At 40.0% G+C, this 13,368-nt stretch overlaps 1 protein-coding gene across 1 annotated transcript in view; it reads left to right on the forward strand.

The window, feature by feature from the left end:
• Positions 1 to 13,368, forward strand: part of spon1b (spondin 1b) — a 40,593-nt gene that overhangs the window by 2,899 nt on the left and 24,326 nt on the right. Inside the window, exons 3-6 of the mRNA XM_061036809.1 lie at positions 7,686 to 7,819; positions 11,588 to 11,661; positions 11,924 to 12,046; positions 12,868 to 13,016. Coding sequence (XP_060892792.1) covers positions 7,686 to 7,819; positions 11,588 to 11,661; positions 11,924 to 12,046; positions 12,868 to 13,016 — 480 coding nt within the window. The remainder of the gene's footprint in view (positions 1 to 7,685; positions 7,820 to 11,587; positions 11,662 to 11,923; positions 12,047 to 12,867; positions 13,017 to 13,368) is intronic.

Raw genomic sequence — 13,368 nt, forward strand, 5'->3', positions numbered from 1 at the left:
TTTAAAAGTTGAGAGTAATTGTATGTTCGGTCCTAAAGGAGAACAGTTGAGATTATATCGACTGATGATGGACTGATTTTTTTACGTAAACATTGTGGTGGGTTGGTAAGGGTTACATTTTGCATGTCAAATTTAAGAAAAAGAAGGAAAATTGATGTTTAATCTGTTCCAGCAGTGGTAGATGTCTTAAGTTTAGACATTGATATTCCTAAAGTGTCTCTGGACTCCTAACTACATTACTTCTCACCAACCAGTTGGTTTTATGAACATAACAGAGTAACCATGTTGTTTTGTTACTCAAAGAAGGGCCATGGTCATTTTTCCAACCATGAAGACTTGGTCTGTACAAATCATGGACTGTAAAGTAAACCAGTGTTTATGATGGCAGTCCTTCCTGTGTGTGTGCTCTCAGCACTTGGTAGTGTGTGTCAAGGTTCTGACACACTGAGGAGATCACTGGTCCTAGTTGGAGCTTCGGTGGTTACTCTAGTTTTTGTGGTGTGTCCGGCTCCGTCGCTACCTGTCCGCCCCCCTCTGCCCCCCTCTGCCTTTTTTTGTCGGCGGTCTGTTAGAGGGATCTCTGTGATTGGCTGTTTGGAGGTTTCATGTCTCTCCAGCTCTCTTCTCAGGTTCTGTAAAGCCCCTTGAGCATGCCGCTGTAGTATCCATGCTTTCACCCATTTGTGCGGTTTCTCGCCAGCGCCATTTTCAACTTTCTATCAGACATTATTCTCCATTAGTAGACTACCTATAATACGAGTGGTGAGCGACAGCGGTGTGAAAATGGTCTTCTTGTATCATAACAATGGACTACCGCCCCCTGCTGGCATGGAGAGTTATTTCCTCTCACACATGCGCAGACTGGTGGTTGGCTGTTGGTTGTAGTCTTAGCGGTGTGTTGACGTGTTGGCCGCAGGCGGCCTTCGTAGCCACTAGTTCTTTTCCGTCTGCTCGGTGTGTCAGGGTCTTAAGGCTACACAAAGCTGGAGTAAACCCAGCGTTGCATTTCATTGTGCTGTCTTCACATGACAGGAAGCAGTAACACCTGTTGGGTTTTTCAAAGTAAATCTTTTAAACTGAAGTGTAAGAACTTTTTATGGGAGGAGCTGCTCCATCTCGTCTGATCGTCATCATGGAGACGATTTGTGGGCAGTTCTTCCAGTTCATTGTGAAAGTCTTCAAAGTGAGACTGTACGAGCTGAGAAAGTAGAAAGTGCCCAACCATACTTCTTGATCACTGATGTTGATCGGCGATGTCAGTCCGATATCCAATATGTAAATTACTTCAATATCGGACCCCATACCCATATAAGACGGGATCGGTCCCATTTGAGACTTTTGAAATGAATAGCACCCACTGTGTAGATCATTCATGACTGCCTTGACTTCCCTTACTTCAAGGAGGAGCAACATACACAACATACACATCCACTCACCTCATCAATGCTCTCATAAAGTGTCTCAGTTTGTTCCTCCAGTAACAAGACGCTCTTATTGTCTGAAGTTAATTAGTTTGGTAATGCACTTTAATTAAATCTATGCAGACTTGATTTTTCCTATAAATAAATGCCTTATGCTGTGTTCAAAGAACTGTTGAGATCATTTATCTTCTCAATTAAGCAGACTTTAGTGTTCTTGTTATTAAGACAAGCAGTGAACTTCTTTTGTGATAAACCTTCTTTCTCCTCTTAATACAGAGACACCACTTGACAAAGTTAAAGTGCCATTGTCAGAATAAACAATAAATAATAAACATCCTGTCTAAATGAAATCTTAGTCCCACTGGCCTTAATTACCATGCCTTATGTCAATTTTTGGTGTCAGCCCGTATCACTTGATTTACACCTAAAACACCCGATTGAAGCAAATTCCACCACCTTTCATGTTTTACAGTTCATTCCATTTTCATTGTCAAATTCCCTGATTACGTCCATGTTTTCAGCATTGTGGAAATCATTGGGCCCTAGTTATGGTAATCCATTAACTGGAGCTACTGCTAGTCTATTGTTATAGCCCCAGCTAGTGGTGGATTGCTGCATTACAGCTATGCCAACTATTAGTAAAACATAAAGAAATTCTGGTGCCAATTGAGAAGGGTGAAATATTTCAATTTTTTAGTTGACTAAATTCACACATCCCTATTGTGAAGTGGGCTTAAACAAAACAAAAGTTTACAATCTGCTTTTTCAATCCATTAAACCAAACTGGCACATCCTAGAAGTATACACCACTACACCACTGAGTATAAGAAAACCACATTGAAACAATTAGCCTTACTGTGAATTATTGAATGTCTGAATATAAATCATTTTTTTAAGTTTCCCTTTGTGTGCCAGTTACCAAAGGGGGTCGATAAGAGACAATAACATGAGAGCTAGTCTGGCTTTTTTTGTATGCTCCCCCCAACTCTTAAATGAAGCTTCTCTTTATTAAAGATGCTGACATAACAGTAATCAAAAAAGATGTTTATACCATGATGTGATTCATATTCCTAAGAGTTTTGCAATGTCTTGATTGTTATTTTTCAGTAGAAGAAGAGCTAAATGGCTGTTCTCTCTATGTGCTCTCTGGTATGGGGTTGTTTTTGGCAGCTGTCCTGGAATGTGCCCGCCTGCTGTTTCACTAAAACACCACAGCTGGGAGCCGCTGTCCATATTGTGTCCTTGAGCAATGATGTTCTGACTTCATATGTTTATATTGTTCCCTTTCTGGACTTCAGACCACTTTTCTCTTTACACGTCACGTCATTCACACATGTTCAAACACTGACATCATAGAAATATTTAACAGCCTTTGTGGGCAATTTATGGTTCAGTGTCTTCAGGACCTCGGAGAGTATGTATGTAAGTGTTCATTTGTATGTGACAGCAACTCTATCCCACTGAGTCTGCTTTGAAATGTGTGTTAAAGCATATGGGTGTACGTGATGGTCTGCATGTGTGCTTTTCCCAGCCCCTCTTGTGTGAGTGTGGGACTAGGCTCATATTTATCTTGGCCGGCAAAATGTTATTGCTCTAGGAGACAAACGGAGCTTGTTTGGATAAGCGGAGAGACGAGCAGACAGATATTATCTATCTTATTGGCACGGATTAGCGAGGGATCTGACTTTAGGTTGGGTTAAATGTACCCAATCAGTTTACTGTGCAAAAAGGAATCCAATAGAAGCATTTGATTAGCTTAGAGAACAGAAAGATGTGAATAGTTTGAATGATGAAAACCTAATATTTGGGATAGTCACAATAAAGTGGCATCCTAAAGTAATTGTTGCCTCGCCTGGACACACACCCATTCCTGTTCCTGTGATTTAAAGGAGTTTACAGGGACTGCATATTTATTTACAAAACAATGAACTTCCTGTGAAGCCAGCTTACCAACAAATTTTTTTTATTAAAGCTTAGAAAATAGTGTTGAGGTTTATTTGATACATTATGCAACAAGGCAATGAATGTAATGCCAATTATCTCCCCAGTCAAAAACTGATTTTAAACATAAAGGTTCAATTGTTTTCTTGAATTTTAATTTTTGCAAATCGAAATGTGTACATTTACAATATTTATCAAAAATGGTCAGTCTGCTAACTTATTTCTGAAACTATTTTCACCCAAAGCTTTTACATGACCTAGAGCAATGAAAGTGACCGTCCCTAAACAAACTACAGAAAGAGAAAATATTTTCATGCGGTCCTTAAAGGCTTTATATGCGATATTTTGATCCGGCAGATGTCGCCCCTTGAGCACCAGCATGAAACCAAAACAACTCGCATTGCATTGTTGTGTTAGCATGCTAATGCTAGCGATCTTTATTATGATCGTATCTTCACACTGCATGTAAATTTACCTGAAATGAGCGTGATCTAGAAACACAGTTAAGCAGTGAGTACAGTATGTTATTCTTCTTTTCTCTAGTCCCTCAATTAAACAACTTTTATACGTGAGGGGAGGAGTCAGCCGGCCGTCCCGGCGATGTAAACAAAGTGAAGATAGGACTCTGAAAACATCACAGACAGTGGGACTCGGGTGTTACACCCATTGTAGACAGTCATGACTCACAGAGGATATACTTGATTTCCATTAAAGGTCCCATATTCAGCTTTTTCTGGTTTTATATGCTCTTTAGTGTGTTTTCCATGTGTCCTGTGCATGTTTAGGCACATCTATGTGCAAAAATTCAAAGTCCGCGAAAATTCAAAGTCTCCTACGTCCTCCTGTTAGCTGTAGCATTAGCTGCATGTAACGCTCGGTTCTAGCCCCCCTCGATAAAAATGTGTCAGTGCAGCGTCATTGTCAGTGTGACATCACTGATCTAAGCCCATTGGCTCGTTGTGGCAAGCCCAGCAGCTCATGTTGAAATTTCCGAGACGCGTGCTGAGCAACTGACCAATAACGACAGAGCAGATCGGCAGACCAATCAGAGCAGGCTTGGACCACGTGGGGCTCTACAGTGGGGGCTCAACAGAGTGTAGCTGACGGACTCAGAGCGGAGAGGGAGCAACGAGGAGCAGTACATGAAAACAGACACTTTTTTAGAACTTTAGCTATTGTGAACGTACAAAAGTAGGTACATAGATTAAATATACAAACCCCAAAAAGGGCAGAATATGACCTCTTTAAGTGTGAAAAATCGCATATAAAGCCTTTAAAGTTCCCACCACCTCGTGTTTCCATCCTGAACTGCAAATATTGACTAACAAAGTTACTTACACAAAGGGAGAATGATTTCTTTGATCACTGAAAGGTCTGAAGGGTTTTCTCCTTCTTTCAAACACTTTATTATACACTTTTAGCACTTTTCATTATTTTATGCTTCTTTATTTTGTATAATCACTTTTGCTCAAACTGTGTGTGCCTTTCAGAATTAGTGTTTGGAAAACAGCAACTTGTACTATTGTATTTGAAAAAGGCGTAGAAAGGCTGTTCTTCAGCCTGCAGTTCGGTCCCCCCAGCTGCAGATGCATTAGAAATCATATTATGGGAGAGTGAAGCCCACCCATATTCCCCAAAGTCTGTGGCATAGGCTGCCATTGAGAGGAAGTCCTCCTTCAGAAAGGCAATGGCCTCAGCCCCACTGCCATCACCAGTCTTTATCTGGAGAGCTTTCATGTGGTTAAACTCTGCTCTTAGGTGGTCCAGGGGGCTAAGGCAGGATGGACCAAAGATTGTGACTGAGTCATGAAGCAACGAGTGCCTAACTTAGCAGCAGTTACTTAAACAACAGTAAACTTCCATTTACTATTGAATTTAATCCTCAACATCTGCTGCACTTCTCATCATCTTGCTTTTATTGTTTCCTCTTCTCCTTCTTTACGCTTTCATTTGTTGCTCTCAGAAGGATCATTTCTCTCCATCTTTCTTTGGTGACTTTCATTGAAACGTATGTTTTCACAGGAAATAATGTGTTCAATGTGTAGCAGAGTGCACCACCAAGAGTGCTGTCACATGGGGCCCCTTTAGGGAGGTCTCCTATTGTCAATGCAGTACATGTTGTGTCACTGCTAGGGGTTAAAGTTTGTTAGCCCTCGGGGCCCCTCACTGGTCTGGGGCTCGTCCAGCCCTCGGAGGACACCTGAGTAAACGCAGCTCTTCAGTTAAACCTTCTAGTTCAACACCTATCAGTGAGAAGATGTAAAGGAACTGATCCTCACGCTCAAAGATATAAGCTGAATGGGGGTCATCAGGGGTGGTCACAATTCGTTTTTTTTGTCTCCGTTATGATCATTCGACATTTGATGATGACTTTTAGACAAACTTACAACCAAACCACAAACAAATAAATGTATGTCTTTAATGTTGGATGTCTATAAAAGTTTGTGTTTCATCCTTTTTGAGCATGTGTGTGTTTAAACAGGACTCTGTGTTTGCTTGTGTAGGCACTCTGAAGCATCTGTGTTTACCATCTCAACTACTGAGGTTTTAAGTGAGCAAGATTGACATGGATAAACAAAGGATTCTAACAGACATGTCGGCCTCCCCACACTCTCTATTCCTGTCTTTCTGTCTTTCAGTCTCACTCATTCTCTCTTACCTCTGATGGCTTCAAACTTAAATGTTGCCTGTCTTTTTTTTTTTAATCTTTCATTGTTTAAATAGAAATCCTAACAATGGAATGGAATACCTCAGTTCTGTACGTCTAATCCCAACAGCATATTGAACAGGTTTTCCATTTTGAAAGTACAATACAAAGCTCCTGTGCTTTATTCAAGAAGAGTAATGCACATATACAGTCAGGTTAGCAAAAAAACAACATCACAACGTGAATCAAGTAAAAAACAGATTAAATAATAAAACAACATACAGTACATAAATGAAAGTACAAATGAGAGACAGTAATTATATACAGGCTACAAGTAAATTCAACAAATTAAGACGCATTTAAATAGTGAAATCATTATTTAAATAGAGGGGGAAAGGTTTTATAATAATGCAGACATTTGTATTTTTTTTGTTGTAAATTAAAAGTAGCGATTTCAGTCGGGACTTTAACTCTAGATTAAAAATTGATTAAATTAATCCATGCCGTTTTTTTTTTTTTGGAAGTGGGTGTGGGTGTTAAAATACAATTCATTTCCTGAAAGGATGCATCCGATCCATACTGCACAAAACCAGGAAGTTACTGTAGTATCCATGCTGAAATGTTCAGTATACTGTGTTGGACCCAAAGAATGCCTACTGAATGACCATGAGACTTCAGTCTACTGAAAGTCTGCACTGCATACTGAACTGTGGCTTTTCAGATCGGGCTACAGGCAGGAAGAAACACTACATGACACACAGGGGGTAAAAAGTACAACACAAAATCAGGAAACACTAAAGACACAACGAGAACTCAAGAATGTAACAATAACAATACACACTAGAACATAGAGAAATACAAGGATAAGTATTTACAACACAGGAAACACTGAAGATTAAACTATGAAACATTAAGGGAAACAAGAAACACTAGGATAGACAATTACCAAATAAGACAGAACATGGCCACTATGCAACTAAACAAGAGTAAACCATGACCACTAGTGTGTTCATAAAAAGACATTCCATTTAAACCCTTTTTCACACATACAGAAATCTCCTGAAAAACTCAGGAGATTAGTCTACCCGGAGGTGTAGAACGCAAACAGACCCATTTTTCACAGACTTTACCCGGAGTTTCTCCTCCAGACCCCTAGTATTTAATCCGCAGAAAGTCCGAGTGAGCTGATGTCTGAACGCAGCATATACGCAGCATATACTCCGGAGATTTCAATTTGAGCCAATAGAAAGAGAATGACGTTTATATACAGTGACTGTTTAAAGTGTCTGCACGCGACCACTACGATCTCACTCTTTTGTGGATGTTGTCATTCCATTGGATTACACATAGCATTGATATAAAGGTAAATATTCTCATTATAACGTCGTGTAGTGGACTCTGTTGCTTACTACCTCGTTGTTTATTTACGTCACGTCTTACGTCGGGAAAATGACAGGGAAAGTCCCCCGCTGTGAGGAGCATATGTGAACGGCTAGTTCGGGAGAATCTCCGGAGAAGTCCTCCTGAAATGATCTTGATATTATCAATCCACCCCAGATATATACTGTTCACTACCAAGCATCAACGTATTCTGAGTTTTGAGGTTTGAGAAAAGGATTTGTCTCATGAACTGAATTTAGTCTGATGTCTATAACTAAATCCTCTTTTGTTTCTAGATCATTGATGAAGAGGACACACAGTTCATGACCAACTGTGCCCCTGCAGTGACAGAGAGTACACCTCGTAGACGTACAAGAATACAGGTCTTCTGGACGGCACCACCTCCTGGCTCTGGCTGTGTCATACTGAAGTGAGTTTGATTTTCATTGAGCAGCTTTTGATAAAGATCGTACTTTCAAGAGGCCCTGTTTGAAAGCCAAAGAGAGTGAGCAATACTTATTTGGGTTAGAATTCAAATTATTTTAAAGTTTTGGAATTAAGTGACATCACATGGAAATGTACCTGCAAGTGATGACCAATGAATACCTTGCATTAATATGCCAACACAGTTATAACGATAATCCGATACACATTCATCTGCTGACGAAGGACACAGGGCATTTTGGGTGTCAGTGTCTTGCCCAAGGACACTTTGACAGGTGACTGCAGGATCTGGGGATTGAACCCCGAACTTCTGGTTGACAGACTCTACCAATGAGTAGCCCAACAAGACACCGAACCCCAAATAGCTTGTGCTGTTCTACCAGTGACGTTTGAATGTGTGTGAATGGAATAGTACAGATGGACAGTTGGGCTCGGCGTTGGGCTCACACGAAGTCCTCTCCTCCTCCTCTTTGGACTCTGTGGATGTCGTAGGTCTGTGCTACACGTCCTGGAGGGGATAGAAGGAGAAGAGGAATGACATCTCTGTCTTATTGATGCCAACCTAATCAGCCTTGGTGATAATAATGACTTCAAGCTTTGTAGGAAACACACAACTATTCAGCTCCCAGTGAACCCCACACCCCATGGAAACACCTCCCCCTGCCAGATGGATTTAATAAAACACTCAACAGAAGCAACTGCTTATATCACATAATTTATAAACAATACAACAGACACATATTATACATTTACATTTTTATAATGATCAGAATTGTTTATTAGGTGTACAGTAACAGTGCTTTGAGTAGTCAGAAGACTAGAAAAGCTCTATACAAGCTCAAGTCCATCACAATAAAACCTTTTTATAACTACTACTTCCGTACAGTTAGCTTATAGTGCAGAAACAATAGATCTTGGGCAATTAATCAAAACCGACATCCAGAACCTCTAACCGACATAATCTTGCCCATGTCATTTATTTCTATAATTTCAGGGCACGTCCAATTCGTGACATGGAAGCAATGTCCGTCCTTTGGACACCTTTTGTCTTTAGGGAAGAGGACACAGAAGAAAAAGAAGTCAAATGTAAACACTGTGGACAAACTGTTTATCTTTTACTGTTTTAGAGAAGTGAATTTCTACTTTAAAACTAAAATGTGTCGTTTTCATTTCAAGCGATGCTTTGATTTCAGTTCCAAATATTTAATAAATAACCACAGAATAGTTCATCAGATATGCACTCTTTCATTAGAAAACATATCCCAGCTTGAATAGTTGAGCATATTTACAGTAGAGACCTCGTCAGTGAACTATGAGGGCAAAAAAACAAAAACAAAATAATTGTTCATTAATCGTGATCGAGGTAAAATGTTAATTTTTATCGTGATATTGATTTGAGGTCATATCGCCCAGCCCTAGATAGATCTGTGAGAAGCCAATCATCAGTGAGCAAATCTTCAAGGGGGAACTTCTTCTTGTGGAGAAAAGAATGAATGAACTCTCATAAGAAGCCAGCCTTTGAAGAGCCTGGACACTTCTGTGTGAAACAGGAAGTGCGTGTTCTGCTTCCATGTCTGGTCAAAAAGCAGGTTGCCTTTATTAAAGTTCACATCCTGAATAACTTCTTTCAATACCTTTTCAAGATCTGCAGGCATTCCTTTGCATGCCAGCGCTTGTCGATGACTGAGACAATGGTTCCAGATGGTTCATTCATTAACTGTTCTTAAATCCTAGTTACAAACTTTTGAAGAAGATTCTGTGATTCACCACTCCCAGTACTCTTAAGCACTGCTTATTGTATGTCATTTCAATCTACAGTTGTGCAATATAAAAGGGTTTAAATTACAGTATTTTGTTTCATAACTAGCCTAATGAAATATTGAATAAATATGCTTATGATCATGCAAACCCAAGTGGTCTCATAAGATAAATAACATGCACACCAATTCAATTCACAAACGTTAATGATGATGCATCCCATGCCTCTTTTTTTGTGTTCCTGTGTAACCATTACTCACACTGCTCAATAAAACATCCTGCTGACCTCCTCTAGTAGTACCTCCACTTCAGAACTGCTAAAGTGTCTTTATATTTATATCCACATCTATATCCATGTATATGATTTATATATTGATCTGAAAGTGATTCGTTAAGTGACTGACTTGTTTTAGGAGTGGGGTAAGGAGGGTCTGCATCTGTGGATTGGTTTGCTGGATGGAGGCGGACCCACTTTACTCCCAAAAAAAGTCTGTCATTTAACTTATCACTTTCAGATCAATGAACATCATTCAGACTGTATGTGTCAGTTTTAGACTGTGTGCAAGTTCATCTATCCCCAAATCCATCCGATCGATAGCGTCAGCAACACACGAACACATTAGACATGAAACAAGAAGCTGGACTTATCAAGTCACCACCTTTTGCATTGTTTGGACTAGGCATCTGCAAAGTCAACTTTATTTTCCGTATGACATTCATCAGTGTCATTTCTTTTGAACTCTGCAAACTCTTGTATAGTGACGTTAATGTCTCTGTGGACATGAGACCCGGGGCAGATCCAGAGTTCACTGGAGGGATTATATATCCCGCGTAGCCTGGGAACGCCTCGGTATACCCAGGAGGAGCTTGAAAACGTTACTGGGGAGAGGGAAGTCTGGAACACTAACTGCGCCTGCTGCCACCGCGACTCCACCTCGGATAAGCGGAAGAAAATGAATGGATGGATATTGATCATGTCTTACACAAAGTCAACTTTGCTTTTGCTTCCTGTATTGATCTGTCGACTGTTTTTCTTTCAATGTTTGCAAGAGACTTGCCTCTCAACTTATACTGCCAGTTATTGACTGTTGTGATGTTATTTACCAAAACTCCTCTAAATCTGATCTTGCTGAGCTTAATACAGTTTATAACAGAATTGGTTGTTCTTTTTTTACTCATCATTGTTCATTGTATGATGCACTCGATTAGCCATCACTCACTATGAGACAGCAGCACTGGATCCAGTTTCTACTTTCCACCTTATTTAAAACATAATTTTGTAGCCTTCACTTCAAATGACCACATTAGGAATTCCACTTTGATTTATTTTGTTGTTCAAAGAGCTTTTCTGTTTAAAGCTCCTGCTGACTGAAATGACTTACCTGTTCAGATCAGATCTATTTTGTCATTTTGTTTCTTAAAGTATGATTTGTCCTCTTTCTCATTGATGGATTTGGCCATCATTTGGTTGTAATGTTTTTCATCCACTACTCTGTTCTGTCTTAGTGGGTTGCTTTTTCTTGTCAGTTTGTGTATTGTTAACATTTTGTCTTTGTTTGTCTCTTTTGAATTGTTGTCACATTTCACCATCATGTCATGTTGTGAATTGTCTTCTGTTAGGACCCCCTTGAAAACGAGATGGTACATCTCAAGGGGCTTATCCTGATAAATAAACCTAACTGAATGTCTGTTTTGAGCACCTCTGCGTCCTTTTCTGTAAAGGCAGCAGAGTTGTGTGTTTGTTCACAATTTATGCTCATGTTTTTCAAACAGAGCCACCGTGCACAGTGGTCAGTTGTACTCCTGTATTGTTGATTAGTTGGGAAATGAGAACCTGGTGAGTTTGTGTTTGGATGAAGCAACATGCAAATGTTGCAGATTATTTACTTAACTATCGCACATACTGTCATGTAAATATTATGCAGGCATGAAAACGCAATTGTGATTTAATCGCCTTTCTTTCCATTTTTCATCACCTCTCACCCTGTCTTTTCAGGGCCAGTATTGTCCAGAAGAAAGTCATATTTTTCCAGGATGAAGGCTCTCTCACTATTCGACTGTGTGAAAAAGGTAATGAGAGCTGCCTATCATCCCTATAGGATTCATATCTCTGCATCTTTGTCCTTTTAGAACGTGTATGCTGAGGGACTGATGTCCAGCAGTTGGGGAGAATGGTAGGGAGCCAGGGGAAGGCAATGAGTAGACTGCATGGCATTTGGGAGAGACAGTACACTAAAATGACACAGGAGTTTGTAATATTCGTAAAAGTTGACTGAATTCATGACAAGTAGTGTGTATTTCTGTGTGATGTGAATGTCCTGTCTCCCTGTAGAGCGTGTTTTTGGTGAAGCCACAGAGGCTCCAGCCGTGGAATGCTGCGCTTGTGGGACAGCCAAATACAGGCTCACCTTCTATGGCAACTGGTCAGAGCAACAACATCCAAAAGACTACCCAAGTGAGTTCAACAGACCACCATGTAGATATGCAGTGTGTCCCTGTAAAGCAGCAGCTTTACTGCCGTTAGAAGTCAAATGAAACAGTCGACTCAGTATGATACGAGGGATCATTTTGAATCATGAGCCCTTTAGTCAGACAGAATCATTGTATTTAATATTTATTATCTTCCAGTATTGTGTCTACAGTGTAATCTGTTTCAGATCAATACAAATTAAGGAGAAATTTGAGCCAAAAAAATCTAAGTATCACTTTAAATTGTTCTATAAAACCCTTAAAGTCTTTCTGTGTGATTTTTCACACTTAAATGTAATAGAAATCAAGTATATCCTCTGAAAATAACTCTGTGAGTCATGACTGTCTACAATGGGTGTAACACCCGAGTCCCACTGTCTGTGATGTTTTCAGAGTCTTCAGAGTCCTATCTTCAGTTTGTTTACATCGCCCGGACGGCCGGCTGACTCCTCCCCTCACGTATAAAAGTTGTTTAATTGAGGGACTAGAGAAAAGAAGAATAACATACTGTACTCACTGCTTAACTGTGTTTCTAGATCACACTCATTTCAGGTAAATTTACATGCAGTGTGAAGATACGCTAGCATTAGCATGCTAACACAACAATGCAGCGCAAGTTGTTTTGGTTTCATGCTGGTGCTCAAGGGCGACATCTGCTGGATCAAAAAATCACATATAAAGGCTTTAAAGTCAACCGGCAACCAGAAAGATACTAATTTAATCAGCTAGTATTCATCTTATTTATCGTCCTACTTATCAGAGTTGCTATCACTCACACTAAATTGCTCTGTGTCTGTTGTCTTCCAGGACGAGCCAACCACTGGTCAGCTCTGATAGGTGCATCTCACTCCAGAAGCTACACGCTTTGGGAATATGGAGGGTATGCAAGCGAGGGTGTCCGTCAGGTAGCTGAGTTTGGCTCCCCCATCAAGATGGAAGAAGAGATTCGACAGAGGGTAGGGGTCATGATGGAACCTTCACAGGTTCCTCTTTTGCTCCATTTTTTATGAAACCACACCATTTAAATGTTTTTTTTTTTTAAATGTATATGACCATCATGTGGACCAAAGCCCGAGTACTGGTGAATGAATAAATGAATGAAACCTTTATTGCCCCTAGGGGAATTTGCCTTGAACCGAGAGCATCAAAACACAATACAAACAAACATAATATAGGACAGCAGATACAAACAAAACCATAAAAAAACACAATTAACCTAAAGCATCATATGATTAAATGAGGGATTCCAGCAGCAAGTTAAATAAAGTGCAGCATGCCAACTTCATAATGTATAATCAGCGCTTATTA

Source organism: Labrus mixtus, chromosome 4, assembly GCF_963584025.1.
Source record: "Labrus mixtus chromosome 4, fLabMix1.1, whole genome shotgun sequence".
Lineage (NCBI taxonomy): Eukaryota > Metazoa > Chordata > Actinopteri > Labriformes > Labridae > Labrus > Labrus mixtus.